The sequence below is a fragment of the Halichoerus grypus genome, chromosome 8, assembly GCF_964656455.1.
Source record: "Halichoerus grypus chromosome 8, mHalGry1.hap1.1, whole genome shotgun sequence".
Taxonomy (NCBI): domain Eukaryota; kingdom Metazoa; phylum Chordata; class Mammalia; order Carnivora; family Phocidae; genus Halichoerus; species Halichoerus grypus.
Genome location: NC_135719.1, coordinates 56,283,455 through 56,309,346, shown reverse-complemented (window position 1 = coordinate 56,309,346; position 25,892 = coordinate 56,283,455). Strand labels below are relative to the sequence as shown.

The window sequence follows — 25,892 nt, the reverse complement described above, 5'->3', positions numbered from 1 at the left end:
AACTCAGGAAGTTTAACTTGGAAGTTGGCACACTGGCTTGGGCATCATTTAAAATTTCATTGGTTATGCCATCTTGCCCATTAGAGTAATAGGGAGTCTAAGAATACTGATCAAACCTTTGGAAACTGTAATGGGACACACCTCAGACTCAGAACTCATGCAGAAGTTACTCAGTTTATTGAAATATTTTTAGGTATTGTTTCTTTTTTCTAAACTATGAGCTCCTTGAAGTCAAAGACCGTTTTATTCATTCTTGTATCCAAGCACCTAGCATAGTGCCTGATCAATTATTGGCAGTAATACTGATGTATACATATGCATTGTCACACTTCCATATGCATGGTTTAATCTCTTTAATTTTATGAGTAACTAGATTAAAATGATATGAAAGGTAAAAGGGGTAGGTTATAGGGAAGAGGAGAATGAGAAGGAAGTCAAGAGCTAGAAAGACAAAAAAAGATCCCTCTCACAGAAGTGTCCATAAACACACTTGAATGCATCTAAGTTAGAGATTGATAGTACACATTGAAGACATAAGAACTCAAAGCAGGGGCGCCTGGGTGGCTCAGTTGCTTAAGCGACTGCCTTTGGCTCAGGTCATGATCCTGGAGTCCCGGGATCAAATCCTGCATCGGGCTCCCTGCTCCACGGGAAGCCTGCTTCTCCCTCTGACCCTTCCCCTCTTTCATGTGCTCTCTTTCTCTCTCTCTCTCATTCTCATTCTCGCTCTCTCAAATAAAATCTTAAAAAAAAAAACTCAAAGCAGAGGGGCACCTGGGTGGCTCAGATGGTTAAACGTCTGCCTCCAGCTGAGGTCATGATCCCAGGGTCCTGGGATGAGCCCTGCATCCAGCTCCTGGCTCAGCAGGGAGCCTGCTTCTGCCTCTCCCCCTGCTCATGCTCTTTCTCTCTGTATCTCTCTGGCTCAAACGAATAAGTAAAATCTTAAAAAAAAAAAAAAAAAAAAAAAGAACTCAAAGCAGAGAGCAGAAAAAAAAAGAGAAAGTCAATTATTGCTCTAAATGAAATTGTGACATTTGATCAAGTAGATGATAATTCAGTTTGTGCCACTATTAGTCTTAATATTTAAGTGGCACATCTTCCAGTCTTTCTTAGGAGGTATATTTAAAAAGACTGGTAATAGGGAGGGAAAAATGAAGGGGGAGGAAATCGGAAGGGGAGACGAACCATGAGAGACTATGGACTGTGAGAAACAAACTGAGGGTTCTAGAGGGGAGGGGGTTGGGGGATGGGTTTGCCTGGTGATGGGTATTAAAGAGGGCACGTATTGAATGGAGCACTGAGTGTTATACACAAACAATGAATCATGGAACACTACATCAAAAACTAATGATGTAATGTATGGTGACTAACATAACATAATAAAATAAAATTTAATAAATAAATAAATAAATAAAAAATAAAAAGACTGGTAATACTGTGAACTACTGTTGATTATCAAAGGGATCCTGGTCTCCTGTTTCTCTAAGTATCAAAATTTTGTATTGTGTGCAAATGTAATTAATCTTATATTTTTGTAAGTATCTGAAAATACAGTAAAACAGTATCAATTTGGATGCATGTCTGAAATACAGTATTTTACTTTTAAAGAAGTAACTATCTCACTATTTTTACTTTTAATTATGTGTATTGGCCAGAAGTATTCTAATAAAGTAATGCCACTTAAACTTGCCTTGCCAATTTTATTTAATTGGATAAATAGAATATACACACACATCAGAGTAGAGTTTGCCTCTGATAATGGATCAGATAGCTATTTCTGTGGTTGTTTACTAAATAAAGTTGCTGGTTTGTGTTTTAATATCATATTGTATGAAGAATACTATGTTTGTACAATAGAATAGCCATGGAATGAGATGCTTCACCTGAGAAGCATTCAAAAATCCATACTAACAGAACAATAGATTGTATTTATCATGCTTACTCTAGGGTGCATGGTTTTTTAGTTGAGTAGAAGAAGGGTAGAACTATTTTTATTGCATGAATTTTATTCTTGAATTCACTTAATTTGGTTATTTAAATACATGTGTGATATGAGTGAACTAAGATATCTGGACCCACAAGAGTCGGGCTTTTAGTGATTTTAAAAAGTTGGTTTGTCCATATGGAAATCTAGAATGTGTTCCTCAAACTGGTAAATGAGTACTCCCCCAGGGGTCATTCCTCAGCAGTATGTTAGAGTTGCTCAGAGGCCTTTCTGGTTAGGCAACTGATGGAGAAGGAGATAGCTTCACATACTGATAAGCTGCCAAACATGGAAAAATAAGTGATGGATCTTTTGCTAAAAAAGGGCCATGAAAATGGGAAGGGTAATGTATTTAGAGTTTAATTCCTTTGATGTTCTTAACAATAAAGGCTAACCTAAAGAAGTTTTTTTAAATACATCTTTGAAATATTAACATATTGATGGGAATCTGATTCTAAAGCTGCAGATGTGGTTATTTATAAATATAATTTTTAAAAGTACTTTCTTAAAAGAATTAGAAGCTTTCTCAAAAATATTTTAAATGCTTTGTCAAATTTAAAAATTCTGAGAGTTGAAAATGAGGAATGTACAAAATCCAAGAAAAACTTGATGAACTCTGACCTACTCATTTTTTTTTTTTAAAGATTTTTTATTTATTTATTTGACAGAGAGAGACACAGCGAGAGACGGAACACAAGCAGGGGGAGTGGGAGAGGGAGAAGCAGACTTCCTGCCGAGCAGGGAGCCCGATGCGGGGCTCGATCCCAGGACCCCGGGATCATGACCTGAGCCGAAGGCAGACACTTAATGACTGAGCCACCCAGGCGCCCCTGACCTACTCATTTAATATAGAAGTTTGAGCTAGGAGGACCATGTTTAGTTTTCAGAAGCCCATTTACCCTTAAAAAGTCATCTCTAAAAGTTATGGGGTTTGTATCAGATATATTCACACAGAGTAGTTGCACCTACCTCTCTTATTTGATGGTGATGCTTTTTCTATTTTTCAAAGGAAGTCCTGAAAAAAGCAAAAAAGGAAGTCCTAACTTTTCAGCTGCTGAGAACTCTCCAAGAGAAAGTTCAGGAATCAGGGGCACTGTCTTCCTTTGGTATTAGGTAGAAGTAGAGTTTTCTTTCTTTGTTCTTTCTTTCTTGGAATATCTGTATGGCACCTGTGGTCCTTTAGCTAGGTGACTACCAGGGGTTCCAGAGATCTAGGAACTGAAGAAGGGATGATGGGTCTTTCTCTTGTCTGGGTAACTTCAGTGCTGCAAAAACAAGTCACCAGTTTCCAAAGGAAGATTAGGTGCTTCCTCTGACTCTGTTTCTCTGGGTAGGCCTCAGGTTGAAGTTGGATTTAAGGCTCAGACCCTAAAGATTCTTACTCTTGTAGGAAAAATTTTTTTTTTTTTTAATTTTCAGTGTCATTCAGATGCTCCCTTTTGTTAAATGGAATAGAGTTACATAGCCTTTCTCTAGACTTTTCCCTCACATTTCATTGCAGTGAATATTAATTATTAATTATAATTGCCATGTCATTATCATAAACTCCATCTTACACGGGGCATTCAACTACTGGTCCTAGTGGTATATGATTTTGCTTTTAGGTTCGTTGGGGCCTCTCTTTACATTCTCTGCAGGAACTATCTCAGCATCACAGGAGGTTGCTGCAGTTTATTCCCACCTTGGACAAGGGGAATATTCTTCAGGAGGAATGAATGAATGTACTTGATATCTACTTACCATAGGAAATTTTTCCATTTCCCATTTTGTTTGCTTTTTTTTTCCATCAGAATCCAGGGGTTCAAAAAGTTCTCAAAAGCTCTTATGACTACCTCCACTATTTCAAATACCACTTGCCGAATTGGGTGGTTTAAAAAATTTTTTTTGATTGTTTTGTTGTTGCATTTTCCTGGCTTAATTCCTTTTCACCTGTGAATTACTGTTTCAACAAATATACTCCTCATTTTATGTCTCTAGCCTGTCATTGAGCCATTTAATTCACAATAATTCTAGGGGGGAACAATTAATACCAGAGAGGCAGGATTGCATGGTGGGCTCTAGAATCAGATTGCTTGGGTTCAGACTCATCCTGCTACTTACTGTTGGATATCATTTGAATTATGTAAATTCTCTACACTCATTTTCTTATGTATGTAATGGGAGTAACAGTTCATGGGGTTGTGAGGATTCATGATGTTGTAAGGATTAAGGGAGTAGAGCCCTTAACTCATATTCTTGCAAATAGTATCAAATGTATGCTGATGCTATTATTGTTGGCACAGAAAACCTTAAATTATATGGATTGAGAGAAGACTTCATGTGCATTCCTAGAAGGAATCCCTGATCTTTCATCTATGGTTTATTTACTTCTACCTTCAGGGAACTAAATCCAGGCCACGGATTTACCACCCATATGAGCCAGTTATCAAAGGAACATTCTTTTATTGTTATACTTTTAATTTGGGCTTACCCTTAAAGATGAGTGGCTTTATTCATAGGAGCTGGAAGAGGCAGTATAAATGGCTGGATCATGGTCATTATCACCGTGGCTGACAAGAGAATCCAAAAGTATTGTTCTATCGATATTACCAGGATACACATTACTGTTTTCATCATGAACTGTGAACTGTTATGCCTGTGAGGTCAGGATCTAACAATCAGCATCAGTCAACACTCTTGCCAAGTGGCTATAGCGGCCTGTATAACCCTGAGCATCAAGACCAGATCCTGGCAACAAACTAAAAATATTACTGTATTTCTGTCAAATTTTGCTTGATCAACACCTGGAGTAATGGATGCAATTTTATTTATAGAACATTAATGAAACTAAGGAGCCTAGAGAAGATTAACTCATTTAACAAATGTGGTCTTGAATATTTATTATGGCAAATGACTACCTTTTAACCCAGGTCAGACTATTTTAGGTAAGAAAAAACTACATAAGGGTTAAATGAACTGATAAGGAAATGCACTTGTGATTGCTTTGCTTTTTACCATCTGGAAAGTGCATCACAAGTTACATAAAACTTGTAAGTGGGCTTTGGAAGCTTTCTTTCATAAGTTGGGGCTGTCTGTATAGCTCAGAAACTTTCTGATTCAGTATGAAATATGAGACTTTTTTCTTAAATGATAGTATATTTCTGTCCTACAGAACAGTTTGGCAGTGTCTCGTAACTTTGAAGGTGTGCATACTCTATAACCTAGAATTCTACTCCTAGAGAGAATTTCACATAAATTCTCATGTTTATGCAAGGAGACATATTACTGAAGTGTTCATAGCAGCCTTTTTGTAATAGGGGAAAATGGGAAGTGAGTTAAAAGTCATTGAAAGGGGAATGGATAAATTGTGTTATGTTTATACATAGAATATTATATAGTAGTGACATGTATATACCAGTGCTATATTTTTTCAACATGTGTCAGTCTTACATATTGAATGTTAAGCGAGTAAAGAAAAAAAGATACTATTTAGATAACATTTTAAAACATGCAGAATGGTGCTATATATTAGGGAGTGTACATATGTAATAGAAGTATTAAGTAACGCATGAAAGCAATAAAAAGACAAATTTAGAATATTGTTTACTTCAGAGGGGAATTTGAGAGAATTCCATAGGGTTTTAAGCTATATTGGCAATGTTTTATTTGTTGAATAGTGGATACATAGCTATTTATTACATACATTTTTATATGTGTAAACTAGTTTAGAAACATTTAAAAATCGGAAAAAATGTCAAAACGTTACTGACTTTGTGAATCTTTTTTTTTTCCTACTTAGTTGATGCTATTTCTGTATAATTACCAATTTTCTATCTTGAAAGTATGGTACTTTAATCATGTTAGAGGAAAAACTGAAAAACCGTATATTTTTTTGAAAGCAATAAATGGTTTTCATAGAAATTTTAGAAAATATAGACAAGTAAAATTTAAAACCCTTAATACTTACAATTTCTAGTCTTTTCCTTATAAATTTTATAGAGGTTAAATATTATTATTCTGTATACTAATTGATTTTTGCTTTTATTTTTCTCACCTAATATAAAATAAATATCATTCAACAAAATTTAACATATGGAACTAGTGTTTTAAAATTATTTAAAAATATGTTAAAAAAAATACATTATTGTACTGAATGCAAGAACATTGTTTTGCTCATTGGTAGGTATCCTTTCTTCTTGGAATTAGTTATCGCTTCTTAATGCAAGGGTTATTGTGACTATGTTATTTGTTCCTAGGTTTGATTTATTTGAATTGATCTCACAAATAGTAAATATTTGAAATTTTTAAAAAGATTTTATTTATTTGAGAGAGAGAGATATCATGAGCAGGGCGAGGGGTAGAGAGAGAAGCAGGCTCCCCGCTGAGCAGGAAGCCTGATGCCAGCTCAATCCAAGGAACCTGGGACCGTGACCTGAGCAGAAGGCAGATGCTTAACTGACTGAGCCACAGAGGTGCCCCAAATATTTAAAAATATTTATTGAACACTTATTTTATGCTTCATCTTAATCTGTTGACAACAGTAGTTGAAGATAAAAGCTTTTAAAATATGTAAAATCTGAGGCTGTTTTTGCAGTGGAGTGCCATTTTAACTCTTTTATCTAATTTTCCCTGGTTGCATATAGTATGTGAAAGGGACAGTGGAAGAATCCGTTTAAGAAGGTGCGCTCTTTAGAACTTAATGAGGTGCTAGTGGTAGTAGAAGAAGAAATAATAGGGACTAATATTATTTTACCATGTATCAGGCTCCATAATATACGATTTATGAGATAATATAGACTAGTTCTTCCCAAACTTTAATTTGCATATGAATACCCTGCAGGTCTTTTTAAAATGTAGATTCTGATTCTGTAGGTCTTAGATGTACTCAGAGGTTCTGCATTTCAGCTATCTCCCAGAATTTGCCAGTACTGCTATTCTGAGGCCCATATTTTTTGTAACAAGAATATAGACTAGTGATTCTCAAACCATCTATGCAGGACTACCTTTTAAAAAAATATTATCTAATATATCATAGGCTAATACTTTTTGAAAATGCAAAAAGGATATGTAGAAAGAAAAGCGGGAGAAATTATATATTTAACATGAATGTAATCTTTTTTCTTTTTTAATTGAAATATAATTGATATGTTAGTTTCAAGTATACAACATAATGATTAGATGTATGTATATTACAAAACGATCATCCCATTAAGTCTAGTTAACCACACAGAGTTACAAATTATTTTTCTTCCTGTGAGAACTTTTTTTTTTTTTTTAAGATTTTATTTATTTATTTGACAGAGAGAGACACAGCGAGAGAGGGAACACAAGCAGGGGGAGTGAGAGAGAGAGAAGCAGGTTTCCCGCAGAGCAGGGAGCCCGATGCGGGGTTCGATCCCAGGACCCTGGGATCATGACCTGAGCCGAAGGCAGACGCTTAACGACTGAGCCACCCAGGCGCCCCTTTATGAGAACTTTTAAGATCTACTCTTAGCAACTTTCAGATGTACATTACAGTATTATTAACCATAGTCACAGTACTGTATACTACATCCCCAGGGCTTATTTATTTTATTTTATTTTTTTTAAAGATTTTATTTATTTATTTGAGAGAGAGAATGAGAGAGAGAGAGCACATGAGAGGGCGGAGGGTCAGAGGGAGAAGCAGACTCCCCGCTGAGCAGGGAGCACGATGTGGGACTCGATCCTGGGACTCCAGGATCATGACCTGAGCCGAAGGCAGTCGCTTAACCAACTGAGCCACCCAGGTGCCCCGGGGCTTATTTATTTTATAACATGAAGATTGTACTTTTTGATCACCTTCACCCAATTTTCCCATATCCTAGTCTCTGTCTCTGGCAACCACCAATCTGTTCTCTGTAATTATGAACTTGAGTTTTGTTTTGTTTTAAGATTACACATCAGTGAGATTATACAGTATTTGTCTTTCTCTGTTTGACTTATTTTACTTAGCATAATGCCCTCAGGGTCTTTCTATGTTGTTGCAAATGGCAAATTTTCCTTCCTTTTTGCAACTAAATAATACTCCATTGTGTGCGTGTGTGTGTGTGTGTGTGTGTGTGCACTCTCCTATTTCTTTATTTTTCCATTAGTGGACACTTAGGTTGCTTCCATGTCTTGGCTATTGTAAATAAAGCTGCAGTGAACGTAGGGGGTACATATCTCTTTTCAAATTAGTGTTTTTGTTCTCTTCAAATAAATACCCAGAAGTGGAGTTGCTGGATCATATGGTATTTCTATTTATAATTTTTTGAGGAAACTCCATACTGTTTCCATAGTGGTGTGCCATTTCACATTCCCACCAGGAGTGCATGAGGTTTACCTTTTCTCCACATCCTTGCTTGCACTTGTTTTTGTTTTTTTTTTTAATTAATCACCATACATTACGTCATTAGTTTTTGATGTAGTGTTCCATGATTCATTGTTTGTGTATAACACCCAGTGCTCCATGCAGTATGTGCCCTCTTTAATACCCATCACCAGGCTAACCCATCCCCCCACCCTCCTCCCCTCTAGAACCCTCAGTTTGTTTCTCAGAGTCCATAGTCTCTCATGGTTCGTCTCCCCCTCTGATTTCCCCCCTTCATTTTTCCCTTCCTGCTATCTTCTTCCTTTTTTTTTTTTTTTTTTTTTTTAACATATAATGTATTATTTGTTTCAGAGGCACAGGTCTGTGATTCAACAGTCTTACACAATTCACAGCGCTCACCATAGCACATACCCTCCCCAATGTCTATCACCCAGCCACCCCATCCCTCCCACCCCCCACCACTCCAGCAACCCTCAGTTTGTTTCCCTAGGTTAAGAATTCCTCATATCAGTGAGATCATATGATACATGTCTTTCTCTGATTGACTTATTTCGCTCAGCATAATACCCTCCAGTTCCATCCATGTCATTGCAAATGGCAAGATTTCATTCCTTTTGATGGCTGCAAAATATTCCATTGTATGTATGTATATGTATATATATATATATATATATGTATGTGTATATATATATATACACACACACACACACACATCACTTCTTTATCCATTCATCTGTTGATGGACATCTTGGCTCTTTCCATAGTTTGGCTATTGTGGAAATTGCTGCTATAAACATTGGGGTGCATGTACCCCTTTGGATTCCTACATTTGTATCTTTGGGGTAAATACCCAATAGTGCAATTGCTGGGTCATATGGCAGCTCTATTTTCAACTTTTTGAGGAACCTCCATACTGTTTTCCAGAGTGGCTGCACCAGCTTGCATTCCTACCAGCAGTGTAGGAGGGTTCCCCTTTCTCTGCATCCCCGCCAATATCTGTCGTTTCCTGTGTTAAGTTTAGCCATTCTGACTGGTGTGAGGTGGTATCTCATTGAGGTTTTGATTTGGATTTTCCTGATGCTGAGCAATGTTGAGCACGTTTTCATGTGTCTGTTGGCCATTTGGATGTCTTCTTTGGAAAAATGTCTGTTCATGTCTTTTGCCCATTTCTTGGTCTTCTGCCCATTTCTTGATTGGATCATTTGTTCTTTGGGTGTTGAGTTTGGTAAGTTCTTTATAGATTTTTGGATACTAGCCCTTTATCTGATATGTCATTTGCAAGTATCTTCTCCCATTCTGTCGGTTGTCTTTTGGTTTTGTTGACTGTTTCTCTTGCTGTGCAAAAGCTTTTTATCTTGATGAGGTCCCAGTAGTTCATTTTTGCCCTTGCTTCCCTTGCCTTTGGCGATGCTTCTAGGGAGAAGTTGCTGCGGCTGTCGTGGAAGAGGTTGCTGCCTGTGTTCTCCTTTAGGATTTTGATGGACTCCTGTCTCACGTTTAGGTCTTTCAACCATTTGGAGTCTATTTTTGTGTGTGGTGTAAGGAAATGGTCCAGTTTCATTCTTCTGCATGTGGCTGTCCAATTTTCCCAACACCATTTTTTGAAGAGACAGTTTTCCATTGGACATTCTTTCCTGCTTTGTCGAAGATGAGTTGACCATAGAGTTGAGGGTCCATTTCTGGGCTCTCTGTTCTGTTCCATTGATCTATGTGTCTGTTTTTGTGCCAGTACCATACTGTCTTGATGATTACAACTTTGTAATAGAGCTTGAAGTCTGGAATTGTGATGCCACCAGCTTTGCTTTTCTTTTTCAACATTCCTCTGGCTGTTCAGGGTCTTTTCTGGTTCCATACAAATTTTAGGATTATTTGTTCCATTTCTTTGAAAAAAATTGATGGTATTTTGATGGGGATTGCATTGAATGTGTAGATTGCTCTAGGTAGCATTGATATCTTGCACTTATTATTTCTTGTCTTTCTGATCATAGCCATTTTGAAGGTATGAGGTGATACCCTATTACGGTTTTGATTTGCATTTCCCTGTTTGGTGTTTTTGAACACCGTTTCATGTAGCTACTGGCCATTTGTATGTCTGCTTTGGAAAAATGCGTATTCAGATCCTTTGCCCATCTTTTAATCAGACTTAATGGGGATTTTTTGCTATTGATTGGTATGAGCTTTTGTTTTCATGTTTTTTTTAATTTTATTTATTTATTTGAGAGAGAGAGGGAGTGAGTGAGAGAAAGAGCACAGGCAGGGGGACGGGCAGAGGGAGAGTGAGAAGCAGACTTCCTGCTGAGCAGGGAGCCCGATGGGGCTCGATCCCAGGACTCCCAGGATCATGACCTGAGCCAAAGGCAGATGCTTAACCAACTGAGCCTCCCAGGTGCCCCTTTTCTCGTTTTTTATTGAAAATAGTTGACATACAATGTTACATTAGTTTCATTCAGGTATGCAACGTAGTGATTTGACAAGTTTATATGTTATGCTGTGCTCACAAGGGTACCTACCATCTGTCACAGTAGAGCAGTTATATGAGTTCTTTATATATTTTGGATATTAACCCCTTATCAGATATATGATTTGCAGGTATTTTCTTATATCCCATATGTTGCCTTTTCATTTTGTAGATGGTTTCTATTGCTGTGCAGAAGCTTTTTAGTTTGTTGTAGCTTACTTTTGCTTTCTCTTGCCTTTGCTTTTGGTGTTAAACCCCTAAAAAATCATCACCAAGAATGATGTCAAGAACGTTACCTGTTTATGTTTTCTCCTAAGAGTCCGGTAGTTTTAGGTCTTAGGTTATTTAATCTATTTTGATTTAATTTTCTTTTTTTTTTTTTTTTTTTTTTTTTTTTTTTTTATTATTTTTTTTTTTTTAAAGATTTTATTTATTTATTTGAGAGAGAGAGAATGAGAGAGACAGAGAGCATGAGAGGGAGGAGGGTCAGAGGGAGAAGCAGACTCCCTGCCGAGCAGGGAGCCTGATGCGGGACTCGATCCCGGGACTCCAGGATCATGACCTGAGCTGAAGGCAGTCGCTTAACCAACTGAGCCACCCAGGCGTCCCTTGATTTAATTTTCTAATCTTTTTTCTTACTTGCTTTTTTTTTCCCCCCTAGAGGGAATGCGAGTGGGTGGGGAGGGGCAGAGAAAAGGGGAAAGAGAGATTCTTAAGCAGGCTCCACGCTGAGCTTGGAGCCCAACATGGGGCTCAGTCCCAGGACCCTGAGATCATGACCTGAGCCGATAATGGCTTTTGGCTGATTCTGCTGGCTGTGACCATGCAGAAGCTAGAGGATTTCAATAGCTGGTGTGAAATCTTGTGGCTCTTTGAATACCAAAAGTCTGTAGTTTCTTGTTCAATCCAGTTAAATAAGCTGATACTTTATCAGCCTTCTTTCTGCTACTTATTGGGTGTTCTATAGAAAAGCTGATTTAACCTTTATAATATCTAAACCCTTGCAGCATTATAAAGATTTAGCAGCTGAAATCTCACATCCATCATTTATTGAGCAACTGCTATGTATGTGCCAGCCATTGTTTTGAGGATGTAATTGTGAAAAAAACAGTCCCTGCCTTCTCAAAATTTGTTCGACATAATGACTTCTAAGTGAGATGATAAAAATAATGACCAGCTTTTATCATGTGCTTACTATGTGCTAAGCGCTTCTCCATTTGCTACAGTATATTAACTCATTTACTCCTTACAACAACCTGTGAAATGAAGGTAGTATTTATTATTATTCCAATTTTATAGATAATGAAACTGAGGCAAGAAAGATTACTTTGCCCCAAGTCACACAGCCAGTATGTGTGGATGGAAAGATGGAATTCACATCTGCCAGTCTGGCTCCAAAAATTCCACATTTATCCACTACACGGTACTGTGCAATTATAACAGATAATTATGGTATAATTTAAATGGATAATTAAATAGGTAATTTCAATAAGTGTGAGCAGTGATATAATGGAAATTCTTGCTGTTGTGGGGAGCCTAGAATAAATTCACCCAATTTGGTCTTATTAGGGTCTGGGAAAGAGGGGAAGCTTTTCTGAGAAACTAAATCTTTATTGAAATAGACTTTTCCCACCCCACCATTTTTAACTATTGAAAAGAATTGGAAAGAATATTTTAAAATAGGATTAGACACTGGTTTTCATACAAAGAAATAACAAAATAGGTTAGAAAAACCAGGAATCTGTTCTCGACCTGGGGAGGTACTCTGGTGATTACACTTTATTTATTGGTTGTGTGAAATAAATTTTTTAAATGAGCTGTTTAAAAAATTAACCAATGGTAAAAGTTCTTATATTTTTGAGGAGACAAACCAGAATAGAGTATTATTATGTAAATAAACAATACTAGGTGCTTTTGTTTTGTTGTTTGTAGTAGAAGAAAATATTTGACTTACATGCAGTTTAAATTAGTTTAAAAATGGTAGTAGATTTGATTGATTACTTCAGGTCTATTGTCATATTAGAGCAGGGATTAACATTTCTGAATTCTGTACCATGAAATGAGCATAGAAAAAAGTACTAAATGCATTTTTATAGAACATGGTTCACAATATAAAGATTTTGCAAAGTGTTATGCATTCAGATGAGGCTGTTTAGGATTTGCAAATTAAATTGTAATTTAAACAGATTTTTAAGTATGAAGTTGAACAGTTTTTGTAATCTGTTTATCAACTGATTTTGTCAGTTATTGATATTTTGAGTGCTTTCAATTTTTTAAAGATTTATCATTTTTGAGAGAGAGAGAGAGAGAGTGAGCACAGGGTGGGGGGACAGAGGGAGAGGAGAGAGAGAATCTCAAGCAGACTCCCCACTGAGCACGGAGCCCAAGGCAGGGCTCAATCCCATGACCATGATGAGATCATGACCTGAGCTGAAATCAAGAGTCGGACACTTAACCAACTGAGCCAGCCAGGTGCCCTATCCATTTTTATCATAAAACAGGGACAGTAATTTTTTAGGGTACATTTGGAAATATTTTTGACTAAAAATATCATGACTAAAAAGCTATAATGATAGATGATTCTGGTAATATTGCATATCCTTCATAATGTAGTGTTTATCATCCCTCATGTACAAAAGTCTCAGTTTTATTAATGGTTATTTTCATAGTAAATCCATTTTACAGAATTCAAGATCCAAATTAGGAGCTGCAGGGGATCAGGTTTGACCATAGTAATGCTCAATCAGTTTAAAATATGTACCATGATCGTTCTGCATTTAATGATCTTACTGGTTTATTCTTTTCATTCCAAAATTGAATATAGCATTCATTTATCAATACCATTGACTGATCTCCTTGGGCTCCATCTTAACAATTGCTAGCTTTGTTTTTGTTCCTTTCTTTTTACTCTAACTTCTCCCTCAGGCCAGTCACCTTCCCCTTATTTTCTCCACTCTTTAATATTCTCACTGGCCCCTGTATGATTCCACTATCTTCCCTGCTGTTCTGTATCTTCCCTACTTCCATATTGTACTGTATTATGTTATGGCATTCTTCTCTTTTGCCATTTCTACTTATGAGCATCCATCCTCCTTGCCTAACGCTACGTGGTACTCAGGGAGTCTTCTCTTTAAACGCCAGGTCAACTAACTTCTTTCATTAAAGCTCTGTTTGACATCTCTTGTCTACTTAAAACTATATGGAGGAATATATACCTACATACATAAAAATACTTTGTTATTCTAATTGCTTCAGATTTTTTGGTTAAATGTGGAATTTCTCCCTAATTATTCTTACCTGGAAACTTCTGGTGTTTTAATGTGGTTCTGATTTGAGGGAGTGATGGTACCTAGCTGTCACCTTCCTAGCCTTGAATTTTTCCTCTCTATATGTGAAAGAGATCTTTATTTCCAGATTGTCATGGTTTTTGCTACTGGAAGTGTGGTCTGTGGACCAGTAGCATCACATCACCTTTGTGTTAGAAATGCAGAATCTCAGGCCCCACTCTAGACCGTATGCTTCTTAATCTGTATTGTAACATGATCTCTAGTCAGTTGATATGAATATTGAAGTTTGCAAAGCACTGTTCTAGGTACCACCAAGCTAGTTGGGTGATACCTAGAACATTACCATGCTGACAGAGAACTGTGTACTTTTCTAAAACTGATCTTAAACATGTGACCTATAGTGATCTTATTTAAATATTTATAAATTAGTTTGTAACTTTTCATCATGGTTCACAAAAAGTTCTATTCTGATGAATATCACTACTACCATGCAGAAGCAATGACAAGAATAATCTCGAAACAGTAGCCAGTTCATCTTTCAAGTGAGTTTTTGGTGTATTTTAGATCCAAAACTATGATAGTCATTTATAAGCCCATTTTCTTTGTTCTGTCCTCTAGCATCAGTTTGCATCTGTGGATGAAGAACTGTCTCTTTTTTGCCTCTTGGGCTGTGACTCTTCAAGAAAATTGTATGCATTAAGATGAACTTTGAGGGGCGCCTGGGTGGCTCAGTCGGTTAAGCATCTGCCTTCAGCTCAGGTCATAATCCCGGGGTCCTGGGATTGAGCCCCAAGTCTTGCTCCCTGCTCAGCAGGGAGTCTGCTTCTCCCTCTGCCCCTTCCCCGATTCATTCTCTCTCTCTCTCAAATAAATAAATAAAATCTTAAAAAAAAAATGATCCTTTGAGGTGTAGGGAAAAATGATCAAATTTCTATTAAATTTTTAGTCTTATATGAGCAAAAATTAAGCCTTACTGAAATTTTATATGTTGGTTAATTGTGTGTATATATATACATACATATACAATTTATGACTAAATAGATAGGTATTAATGGCCCACATTCAAATCTTCCTTGTACGTGATGAAAAAAGTTTATAGACTACTCTGTAGTGCAGTATGACAATCCCAGACTTTCTGAGTAGACTGGGAAATAATCTTATAGTAAATTCTGTATTATGTCCTGCAGTATGTGGATGTGCGTAGATAAGGGACAGTACTTATTATTTTTGTATGGTTGATAGTAAAATAATTTCTGTGTTCTCTGAGTGCATATTAATGGGGGCTTAGAGATGAATATGCTGTGTGTTAAGCTGTATTACATGTAATCTATGAAGTTCATACACTGTGTGTATATAATCATTTGGTGATACCCTAAAATTTAGATCTATTTGTATACTTCTGCTTTAGGAGATAGTTTTAAAAAACTTGAATGTTTTTATGATCAGGAAAGAAAAAATTCTTTTTTGGTACTTCAAGAATGAAGAGTTCTTTTATTATTCTTTTGCATTTAAATGAAGTGTGAACAATGTGGCTCACCTACAAACACATTTCTGTTGGCGTTTTTCTGGAGTAATATCATCGTGTAATGATGTGAAACAGTATTTCAGTGAGTGTTTTGTAGGTTTCAATGCCTTGTTTGGACTTATATACCTAAAAGTGGCAGTGGGAAGAAGTGGCAGAAAAATACCCAGATGTCTGTGAGATAGTGATATGTCACTTAGCACCTCAAGAGTGTTAAGTTTTAAATAACAAAAGTAAACTCCAAGAAGTGACCTTAGCTAGGAGCAATTCTGTTTTGTACACAGCTTCTGCTACATGTGGCTGTGACCAACGAGACTTTGGTTGTGGTTACCAGAGGACACCCTTGTGGTCATAACCAAGTTGTAAATGTCACCAAGATTCTTCTTGAATGCCTATCACATGTGTATTAGTAATTCTAAAGTAGATAAAAATGAAACAAAGGTTCATTTGGGAGTTAGCACTCCCAGAAGATTAGTTTTAAAACAGAACAGCAGAAGGAGTTGTGACATGCATCCATAAGCAATTGTAATGATTTGACAGTTATTTAGCCCCTCAGTTCCTAGCCCTGTGGTTGAACTGACAGCATGCCTGCAAAGATAGTGAGGCCTGTTTCAGCCCCATTAATGTCTTCTTGAATGTTAGCCTGCGGTCTGGGTAATAATAAATCTTCAGTGATTGATGATTTTATAGTCCCAGGGGATTCTAGGTGATTTCTGGTTTCTGTGAGCCAGGGCAGTTAGCTTCCCTGTTTGGGCCTCTAGGAAGTTTTTTTCATCTTTACTAAAATCATTTTAAGTTAGCAGAAGTGTAGGTATCACCTGAGGTTTAATTAACCAGGATTCAAAGCCTTGTTTAAAAACAATATGATTCTGGACTAAGTATGTGTTAAGAGTCTGAGAACTATAATAGTTTTTAATCCACAGAGCTTTTGTAACATTTATTTGTAAACTTTAGTATCTTTTTTCTCCTTTGTTTCAAAAAAAATATGTTTTAAGTTGTAAAGAGAAATTTAATAACAGCTATTGTGAAATAATAACATTAGCTTTATTGTGTTCATGGTGTGTGCAATTTCATTTTAAGACTCAAGAATTTAAATCAGCTATTTTTAATAAATGTTTTCCTTTTTACATGGTTCAGTTTCTCCAGGAGTCTGTCTTGTTATACTAGTATTAAAGAGAGTATAAACAGATCTTTTTTGTTAAATATATGTTTGCCATTTAGGAAAAGATTCATTTCTAGTATATTGATTGTGGATTATTTTTAGTATTTTAAATTGTAATTACCTAACTCTTAATGAGTAGGGTTTGGAGACAGAGGAAGGAGGGTAGAGATAAACATTTTCCTTATTTATTACAACTTAAAAGTATATTTTCTTAGTTTATCCTTTTTAAAATAATGATCTGTAAAACTTTGTTTTTGGGTGTAACAAGTTCATAGGGCTAATTTTCTTTAAGATCATTAAGAAACTACTTTAAAACCTTAAAAGGAATAAAAGGAGCTCTTCTGTTTAGTTTTTCAAGTAATGAACAAGGAACTTGGTTAGGAATGACCATTTGTAAGTCTGTATATTAATTAGATGAGTGTCATTATGCTCAATTAGCAGGACTGCCAAATAATCTCTTTAATACTCTGGTCTTTTTTTTTTTTTTCCCTCTAGGGTTTTACAGACAGCCCTCATTACAGTGATCACTTGAATGACAGTCGATTAGGGGCCCACGAAGGCTTGTCCCCAACACCTTTCATGAACTCAAATCTGATGGGTAAGTTGGTAATTCTCTGCAAGTAGTATTTACAAAGCCTCTTTGGTCAGAGACATTTTTTAGCCCTTTGTCCAAGAAATACACGTAAGTATCTAGAAGAAAGTTCCTGTGTTTCTAGGGGCATCCAGGCTTTCCTTGTTCAGCTCAGTTTGAGGAGCAAGCATTCAGAAATATCACTGGTATCAAAAAAAGGAAGCAGCAATGTTTTTAAATTTGGCAGTGTCTTTGTGACATCAGGCATTTTATGTTTTCTGCTTTTTGGGCAAAGAAGCATTTTGAGACATTTGTAATTTACTATTTTTAATAATCGAATATATATGCGGCAATTAAAAATATGACAAAGCAGTGATATTAAGCAGATTTTTACTTACGTTGGACAATATTTCTTTTGGCACTATTTGATTAAAACTTAATAGTACATTTAGATGTTGGCAGCGTTTGTTTTAAGCACTTGGGTTCCTATTGGGGATTTTGAAGTTGTGTTCTGCATTAATAAAGTTGTACTTTGAAGGATATTACCTATCACCTAAACCTGATTATTGTATTTTGGCAAAACCTTTAGGTTAGCTTTTCTTTTTATTTCCCCCTTCTCCCTGCAAAACATTTACCATTCCTCCCCTCTTTCTTTCTCATGTGAAAGTTTATAGCTGTTCAATCTGAAGTGATAAACCCAAGCTTTTTTTCCCCCTAGTTTGGATGCTATTCTTTTTTTTTTTTTTTTAATCAGTAATTTTACCTTTTTGCAGCACCTGATTAAAAAGAACCTGTGTTTTATAACATTATTTTTCCTTCTTGCTTGTGCTGGGCCTGAGCACATTAGAAAGCTTTGTTTAATCTGTTTTACTTGTTGTCAGTGGCGTCATGTAAATATGGAAGTTTGTGTAATTGACATTGATTTCATTACTTACTCTGTTTCTTAAGGACGTGACCTATATTGTGATCTTGGAATTGTCCTTTTAAGACACAGCCATGCTAATCTAAGTGGATTACCCAAATCCAAAATCCTGGTGGTCTGCAATTTCTTTATAAATGGTTTTGCTTTGCACAGTCTTTGTTTAATTCCCTTATCCTCTATAAAGTGTTGAGGAGACTGTCTGATATTCTAGTGTGGATTTTGCCTAAAGCAGTTACCACTTTAAAGCCAGAATCATTGAGTATGACATAAGAGTAAAAAATCTAATGAGCAATAAAACTTGTGTTTAAAATGACAATTTGTTTTAACATAAATGCAAATGAAAATCACATCATTCCAGGTAAAAATCAGAATTAAATTGAGAACAAAATAATTATCCTTGCACTTAGGCGGGGAAAACTTTCTAATTTATCTTTTTAATTTTCTGTTAAACTTACTATCAAAGTAAAATAGATGTGACACTCCACATTTCTTTCTATAGTATATGTTTTCCCCAAGTAGCATTTAATTTATTGTAAATAGGGTAGAGGAAGCTCTAGTCAGTGTTTTTGTAATTTCAGATTGAACTAAGCTTTCTTAATTGAGGCTATACTTCTTAGACGCAAAAAATCAGAAATTGCCCTTTTTTTATATTTATGTGTTTACATTTATTGTTAGCTCACAGATAACGATTCTTAAGCCCAGTAGAATTGCATCATTAGCATAGCTTTGAGCCAAGGTGACTGTTAAAATTGTGGGGATAAGTGTGGGAATTAAATGAATTGTAAGAGGGTGCCTGGGTGGCTCAGTCGTTAAGTGTCTGCCTTTGGCTCAGGTCTTGATCCCCAGGGTCCTGGGATTGAGCCCCGCATTGGGCTCCCTGCTTGGCAGGAAGCCTGCTTCTCTCTCTCCCACTCTCCCTGCTTGCGTTCCCTCTCTCGCTGTCTCTCTGTCAAATAAATAAATAATAAATAAAAAATCTTTAAATGAATTCTAAGAAGTATGCATGTCAGTCACTTGCGCTGAGCATCTGTTGACTTAAAAATATTTCTGTTATTCAGTTTGAGGTAACATTTTCTTAGTTGGAGCAATTATGAGCATGTGCTTGTTGGTTTCTTCAGTTTACAGATAATTATTAGAATACTTTTAATAGTCATACATAACCCTGTTTATTAAATCAGCATCTAAAATAAGTCTTGAAATATTATAAAAACTCAAATTTATAAATAGATCTCTTCACAATATAAGTGAAAAAAATTCTGTATTCATCTGAACTACACTGTACAGTTAATCAGGTGCAACTATACATTTTCATTGTAAGTCTTAACTATCAAATCTTAAAAATGTTAAATTTTTTTATAAGGAAGGGGAAAAGAAACCTGAAAAGATTAGGCAGATATGTTCAAAAGGATTTCACTGGTCATTGGCAATACCTAATTTACTATATTTTTTCCTTTATTTTCAATAAAAATGATCAAATGAGGTACCTAATGGTTTCATGTAAGGAATCTACATGACAATAGCTTGCTTTTGGAAATGAATATCTCCTAAATTGTAGAGTAGTTCCGTACAGTAACAGGCAATCCCACTTGATGTGAGCTGAAGGAAATGAACTGTTAGATATCCAAATATGTGGGTTTATAGCACTTGGTAGAGTTACAGTGGATAGATTACTTTTCTAGCCATTTGATTATTTAAGCAAATTTCAGGCTAAAAACCTATGTTGTTAAAGCATGACTGAGATGTACATAGCAGTATTAGAAGCATTTGGAACTGTGTAGATACCTAATCATCCGAACAGGTAACACTTCAGAGTGATGCCGTGAATGATGAATGCTCAGAAACAGTTAAAGCTAATAAGAAAGCAGTAACATATTTCATCATTGCTGTCAACATATAAAAATACCATTGGGGGGGTAAAATCATATGCTAGGGGATGTTGTTATTTTTCATATTATGTTCAACCATAAGCACATTTGCCTGAAGAAATAGTGGATTATAAAGTGCTCTGTCTTTCATGATGGAGCTCTCAAACACTTTAATGATTTTGCACATTGCAAAAATGAGAAATTTTGTCTAACAAGGGTTGATAATGATGCAATAATGAACAATTTGCCACAGAAACGTGCATTTCTATATTCATTTAGATATTTTGAAGTGTTTTACACAGGAAGTTAAGCTGTTATTGTTGGATCAGTTAGTGTTTCTTTTTAATGAATTCCAGAATTATCCCATTGATTTGTCAGTATGGAAAAAAGGTCTTTTCTTATGTTTCAAGTGAAATAAATACATCCTTTTGGCACATCACTAAGTAATTAGCATCAAACAGTTCTATACTCTATTATAGGAAAGCTGCAAAGCTTTGACAATAGCAGTGAATTGCAGTAGTATCACCAAATAGTCTTACCTATTTCTAGTCTCTTCCAGCTTTAGTCCATTTCTCTACCCTTGGTTCTCTCATTAATTTCAGTAAGATTTGCTTTCCTTTACCTGTTGTTGATTAGATACATTTTTGTTGAAGGTAGGGCCAATTTATTAATTAGATATAGAAATGAATTATTTCATAGAATTGCCTACCTTCAATTCCCAAGTGAATGTGGAATGAACTCCTTTTATCTTTCTACCTCTCCATGTTTATCAAAGCTTTACTTATTTTAGGCTAAATGTATATATATATAGTCAATGGGAATTTTAAGATGAAATATACCTTGTGTTCTTTTCTGAAACTTATTCTGCCTCTAGAGATGTTTTATCCTTTAAAGAATAGAGCAACATGTGATGGTATAGGAAAAAATGCAGGGCTAAGAGTTAGATGTGGGCTTTATTCTAGATCCTTAAAATTACCTTTTTGATAGGGTACTGCTGGGTCTTCTGCAGGTCTAGAATTTTATAATTCTATAATCTCATGTATCTAATATCTTTTATCCAATCCTGAAAAAGACTGCAACTAGAATTATAAATGCTAGTTTGCAAATGATAAAACTAAGGCACAGGAAAATTAAGTGGTTTTTTCCTGAGGTCACAGAGCCAATAAATGGCAAAATTGAATGTAGAATCCATGTCTCCTGACTCCCAAATAGTCTTTCCATTAGGCATATAAAGTATTTGTTCTTCCTGTATAATGCTCCCAGGTTTTTACTAGCTCATCATTTTCTTTAACTCTAATTATGGAGATCCTGGTCTTGAGAAACGACAATGCAAAAATGGTTCCATAGTGACATAACTTTGGGACACATTGTATATCATGTGCCCCTTCTTAGATATTCAGATTGTACTTTGGGATATTAAAGGCTTTGGAAAAAAGGGGAGGAAAAGCTTATTTAACTTTCTTCAGCTCATCACATCCCAGATTCGTATGACACATAGAAGCCTTTTTGTAAAAAGAATCATTAGCCTTTGAGGAACTACTTTTCCATGAAGCACACACTAGGAAATGCTTTTGGTTGTTTTTAAGGGAAAAATAAAAGATAATACATGAAAGTTCTCTGAAATATAAAATAGCAACAATGTTAATGATATTGCTGTATATATTTTTGTAACTTATTTTAGACATCTTAGCTATTACTGCAGCTTGGGTTCAGTTCAAGTACATTATTAAATCTTGTAAAAGTGTTTAAACTATAGGGGCGCCTGGGTGGCTCAGTCATTAAGCGTCTGCCTTTGGCTCAGGTCATGATCCCGGGGTCCTGGGATCGAGTCCCACATCGGGCTCCCTGCTCAGTGGGAAGTCTGCTTCTCCCTCTCCCACTCCCCCTGCTTGTGTTCCCTCTCTTGCTCTGTCTCTCTCTGTCAAATAAATAAATAAAATCTTTTAAAAAAAGTATTATAAACAAACCAACTGTCCTTCCTTTGATGTCTGTTTGCTCAGCCCTGCCCTTTACCTCAGAGTTTAAGGGGCCCCCTCCAATAGCAGTTACTATGCTTTATTTTCATTTCATTATAGATTAAATAGGTTTTTGTGGGCTTGTCTGGGAATTTAAACCCAAGTACACTTTTTTCCTATAAATAATTTGCTCTTTCAAACAACCAGTTTCAAAGAAAACTGTTTTGTATACTTCATCCTGCCTGCAGTATAATTTCTGATTAATCCAGAATTCTCCTAGAGTCACAAAAAATGTAGAATCACCATTTTCAGAGTATCAAAGCACAATAGAACTCTGCCCTCAAAAGATTTTTTTTCCAGAGATAAAACTTTATTTAAGGCATCAAGCAATATACTGAAAGAAGTGAGTCATGCACAAGTAATGTCCTTATTTCCATAACTGTACATTTGATACTCTCTGCCCTCTTAACAAGGGGGTGTAGTGAGCGAAGATGAGAAGCACACAGCTTTTATACATAACCATATCAATATAAGTGTTTAAGAAAGTCCTTAAATTTTGTTTTCCTTCTTTGAAAGGAATTTCGGTTTTATTTCAGAAAACCAAAACGAACTAGTTCTTCTACTGAGGATCAAATTTCTCTCCAGAGTTATTTATGAAATAATACAACTGCCTTTCTCTTTAAAAGAATTCTTGTCTTCTGGAATTCCTCTCACCAGAGGATCCTTTCCAGAACGTTCTTCAATGTAGTTCTTTATTTCTTCAGAACATTTAGACACCTGTTGCGTCTGCAACTTCACTTCTTTGCGAAGTTGCTCAACTTCCATCTTCAGCTTTTCCTTTTCTGGCAAATCTTTGATGTGAAGGGCCGGCATTTTTGCCCCAGAACCGGGCCCGGGGACAGCTCTGGAAGTGGACAGGCTGGGAGAGCGGCACACCAGCCCTCAAAAGATTTCTAACTTTGATGTACGTGAAATTCCTTCACTAGATGAGATAATGAAAATGAGTATAATTGTGCTTAGGGGAAACAGTGTAGCTTAGTATCTGGTTTGACAGTATTTCATAAGATGAGGCCTTCATACTTTCTCCAGTGTTTTATTTTTTTTTCTCCAGTGTTTTATTAGCCTCCCATTTCAAGAAAGGATATGGGTTATAAATTCATTGATCTTCATTCTCTGATCTTTGGCTGCTTACAAACACAGAATGTTGGCACTGAGAGAAACTTGAGTGAAAGAGACCTAGTTACCATTGAAGAAACCAGAGCCAAGAAAAATGAAATCAGTAGTTAATGAGGAAACATGGACCCAACCTTCCTGATTCTAATTTAGCCGTAACTCCTTTCTAAGAAACTGCACTGCATCTTTTCCTTTTTTACCTCTCATGTGCAACCATTTGTCCATTTGCTCCTTTTTCCACATTATAGCTCTTGTATCTTTTTCTTTCTCGTGCTACTGCTTAGACCCTCGTTAACCGTTCTGAATTGTTGAAAACTTTCTTCCTTCTCCTTCATGTACCCATTCATGCCTTTTTTCTGCCCTTTAATGTGTGAAAATACCATATGGCAGAATATAAACTTAAGATTCAGTGTGTCTTTACAGACTTTACTGTTTTAGTGTGGTAGGAGAAGTAATGTCAATAATTATTACACATGGTAGAATGTGAGTGATACGAAGAAGTTCTTACAGAAATTCAGAAGAGATTAAAATAAGATACAACTAGAAGTGATCAGGAAAAGTTTTATTGTGGAGTAGCATAATCCAGTCTATTAGTTAGGACTCTTTCTCTTACAAATGACAGAAATGAACTTAAACTGTGTTTGATAAAAAGTGGTATTGAGTCACATATTGCAGATAGCTAGAAGTAGATTGATTTTAGGCATGGCAGATCCGAGGGGTTCAAACAGTGTCATCAGGTCTCCTTCTTTCCCCGTAAAAGTATTTGTTGAGAGAATAAGATAACTGGAGAGGCAAATTGGGCCAAGAGGAAATTTAAGAAGTGGGAAAGGAGGGGGAGGTGCAGAGTTTACTACTGTCTCTTCCTCTCTACTTCCTTCCCATACTCCAGTCTTCCCAAATTGTAAATTGTCCCTCTGGCTACCATATTACAGAATACCTTATTCCTTAGTGGTTTGGAATGTTTTCTTTCAGTGAAATTATGTATTTTTTTAATAATACTCTGTACCTGGCAACATTGTCTCTTTCCCTGTCCCTACTTTGCCTTCACAACCTGAAAAGCATCTTCTTTTCCATAGTTAAAATGACCTGATAGCCATTCTTTCTGAAACCATTCCTATGAGACAGAGATTAGCTAATGTGTTTTGTTGTGTTTTATTTTTTTCCTACCCAGTCTGGGAAAGACCAAGCTAGTACTAATGCCTCACTTTGAAAGGGGCTCCAGCATTTCAAGGGTACTCCTGTATAGATTCAGGTCCCTTTTATCTAAGCATAATTAATCCTGGAATGAATTACTTAGAAGAATTACTTAGAATTACTTAAAAGAGATGCCAAGATTTCAGAAGATAGAGGAAAAAAATGTTTGGGGCTTTATTTTGAAAATTAAAACTAATATTAAGAAAACAAACAGTAATTTATATAATCCCCTTTAAGGTCTTAAGTGAACAAAGAGTGAATTAATTACTGAGTTTTTTGGTGTATTTTTTTTCCGCAGAAAATTGTTTGGTAATATAGAAATGTCTTTTACCTTACATTTGAACCTTCTTGATTTTCTCTTTAGTTATTAACTGACTCTAACTCAGTTTAGGTTCCAATCTGTCAGTGGCTTTTGTGTTTAATTAAATCGTTCTTTCACATCATTTTTAAGGACTTCATGCAATTTTGTGTCTCTTGCATGATACTCAACTTTTGATGGTTTCTTTTGTATTTGCTTTGTATAATGGGATATTTAACAAAAGACTGACCAACAACATCACTGACTCTGGCCTGAGATAGCCACATTGTCTTTGAGGGCTATTTCATTGGGATTATTTTTTTTAAGTTTTCTGGTTATTAGTGAATATTTTCATGAGGTTGCAGCATTGCAAACGTAATTCTAGGGACCCTTATAAAGAGGACCTTTATTTTTATTTGTTTAACCCAGTCCATTTGCTCATCATCACTTACGTGTGTATGTTCTGTGATCAACAGTAATCCTTTCTGCTCTGCACAGTTTTATCATAGGTAAGTGGCATAAATCTGATAAATGGTTCTTCCTTGAATCTTCCCATTGTTTGTGTCTAATTCTAGCCAAGTGAACGTGAACTATGCCCGTAGTGGGATGCGGTTAACTTGGTTACTAGAGAACAAAAGAATGATTTTTTAAGAGGAACTTTTGTAAACTTTACAGTTTTCCTAGATTTGTATAATCTGAGAACCACACTATGGCACATAGTTAAGAATTTGGGGCACTCTTTCAAATCTTTTTTTTTTTTTTTTTTAAGATTTTATTTATTTATTTGACAGAGAGAGAGAGAGAGAGAACACAAGTAGGCAGAATGGCAGAGGGAGAAGTAGGCTCCGCACTGAGCAGAGAGCCTGACGTGGAGCTTGATCCCAGGACCCTGAGATCATGACCCGAGCCAAAGGCAGACGCTTAACGACTGAGCCACCCAGGCGCCCATTGGGGCACTCTTTCAATTAGGGAAAGTCCTACAGCAGCATTATCAGATCTTGCCTTCTATGTGGTATTATAATGATGCCTTTATCATTTACTATCGGTTTTTTGAGTATTTTGTTAAAAACTTAAATACTAAAATTCTCACAGAATGGTTGAACTGGAATGGATCTTAGAGGTGGTTCTCGGTAGTATGTGTTGAGAAATATATGGTTATCGTAAAGGCTAGAAGTAGGAGGAGGTGCA

General features: G+C 36.0%; 1 protein-coding gene and 1 pseudogene across 6 annotated transcripts in view; one reads left to right on the top strand and one right to left on the bottom strand.

The window, feature by feature from the left end:
• Nucleotides 1–25,892, top strand: part of TCF12 (transcription factor 12) — a 372,696-nt gene that overhangs the window by 172,313 nt on the left and 174,491 nt on the right. For all 6 annotated transcript variants that reach the window (XM_036107006.2, XM_036107008.2, XM_036107003.2 and 3 more), the window contains one exon: nt 17,222–17,324. In XM_036107006.2, the coding sequence (XP_035962899.1) occupies nt 17,222–17,324 (103 nt within the window). The remainder of the gene's footprint in view (nt 1–17,221; nt 17,325–25,892) is intronic.
• On the bottom strand, nt 22,388–23,014 carry LOC118545016 (guanine nucleotide-binding protein G(I)/G(S)/G(O) subunit gamma-11 pseudogene; annotated as a pseudogene).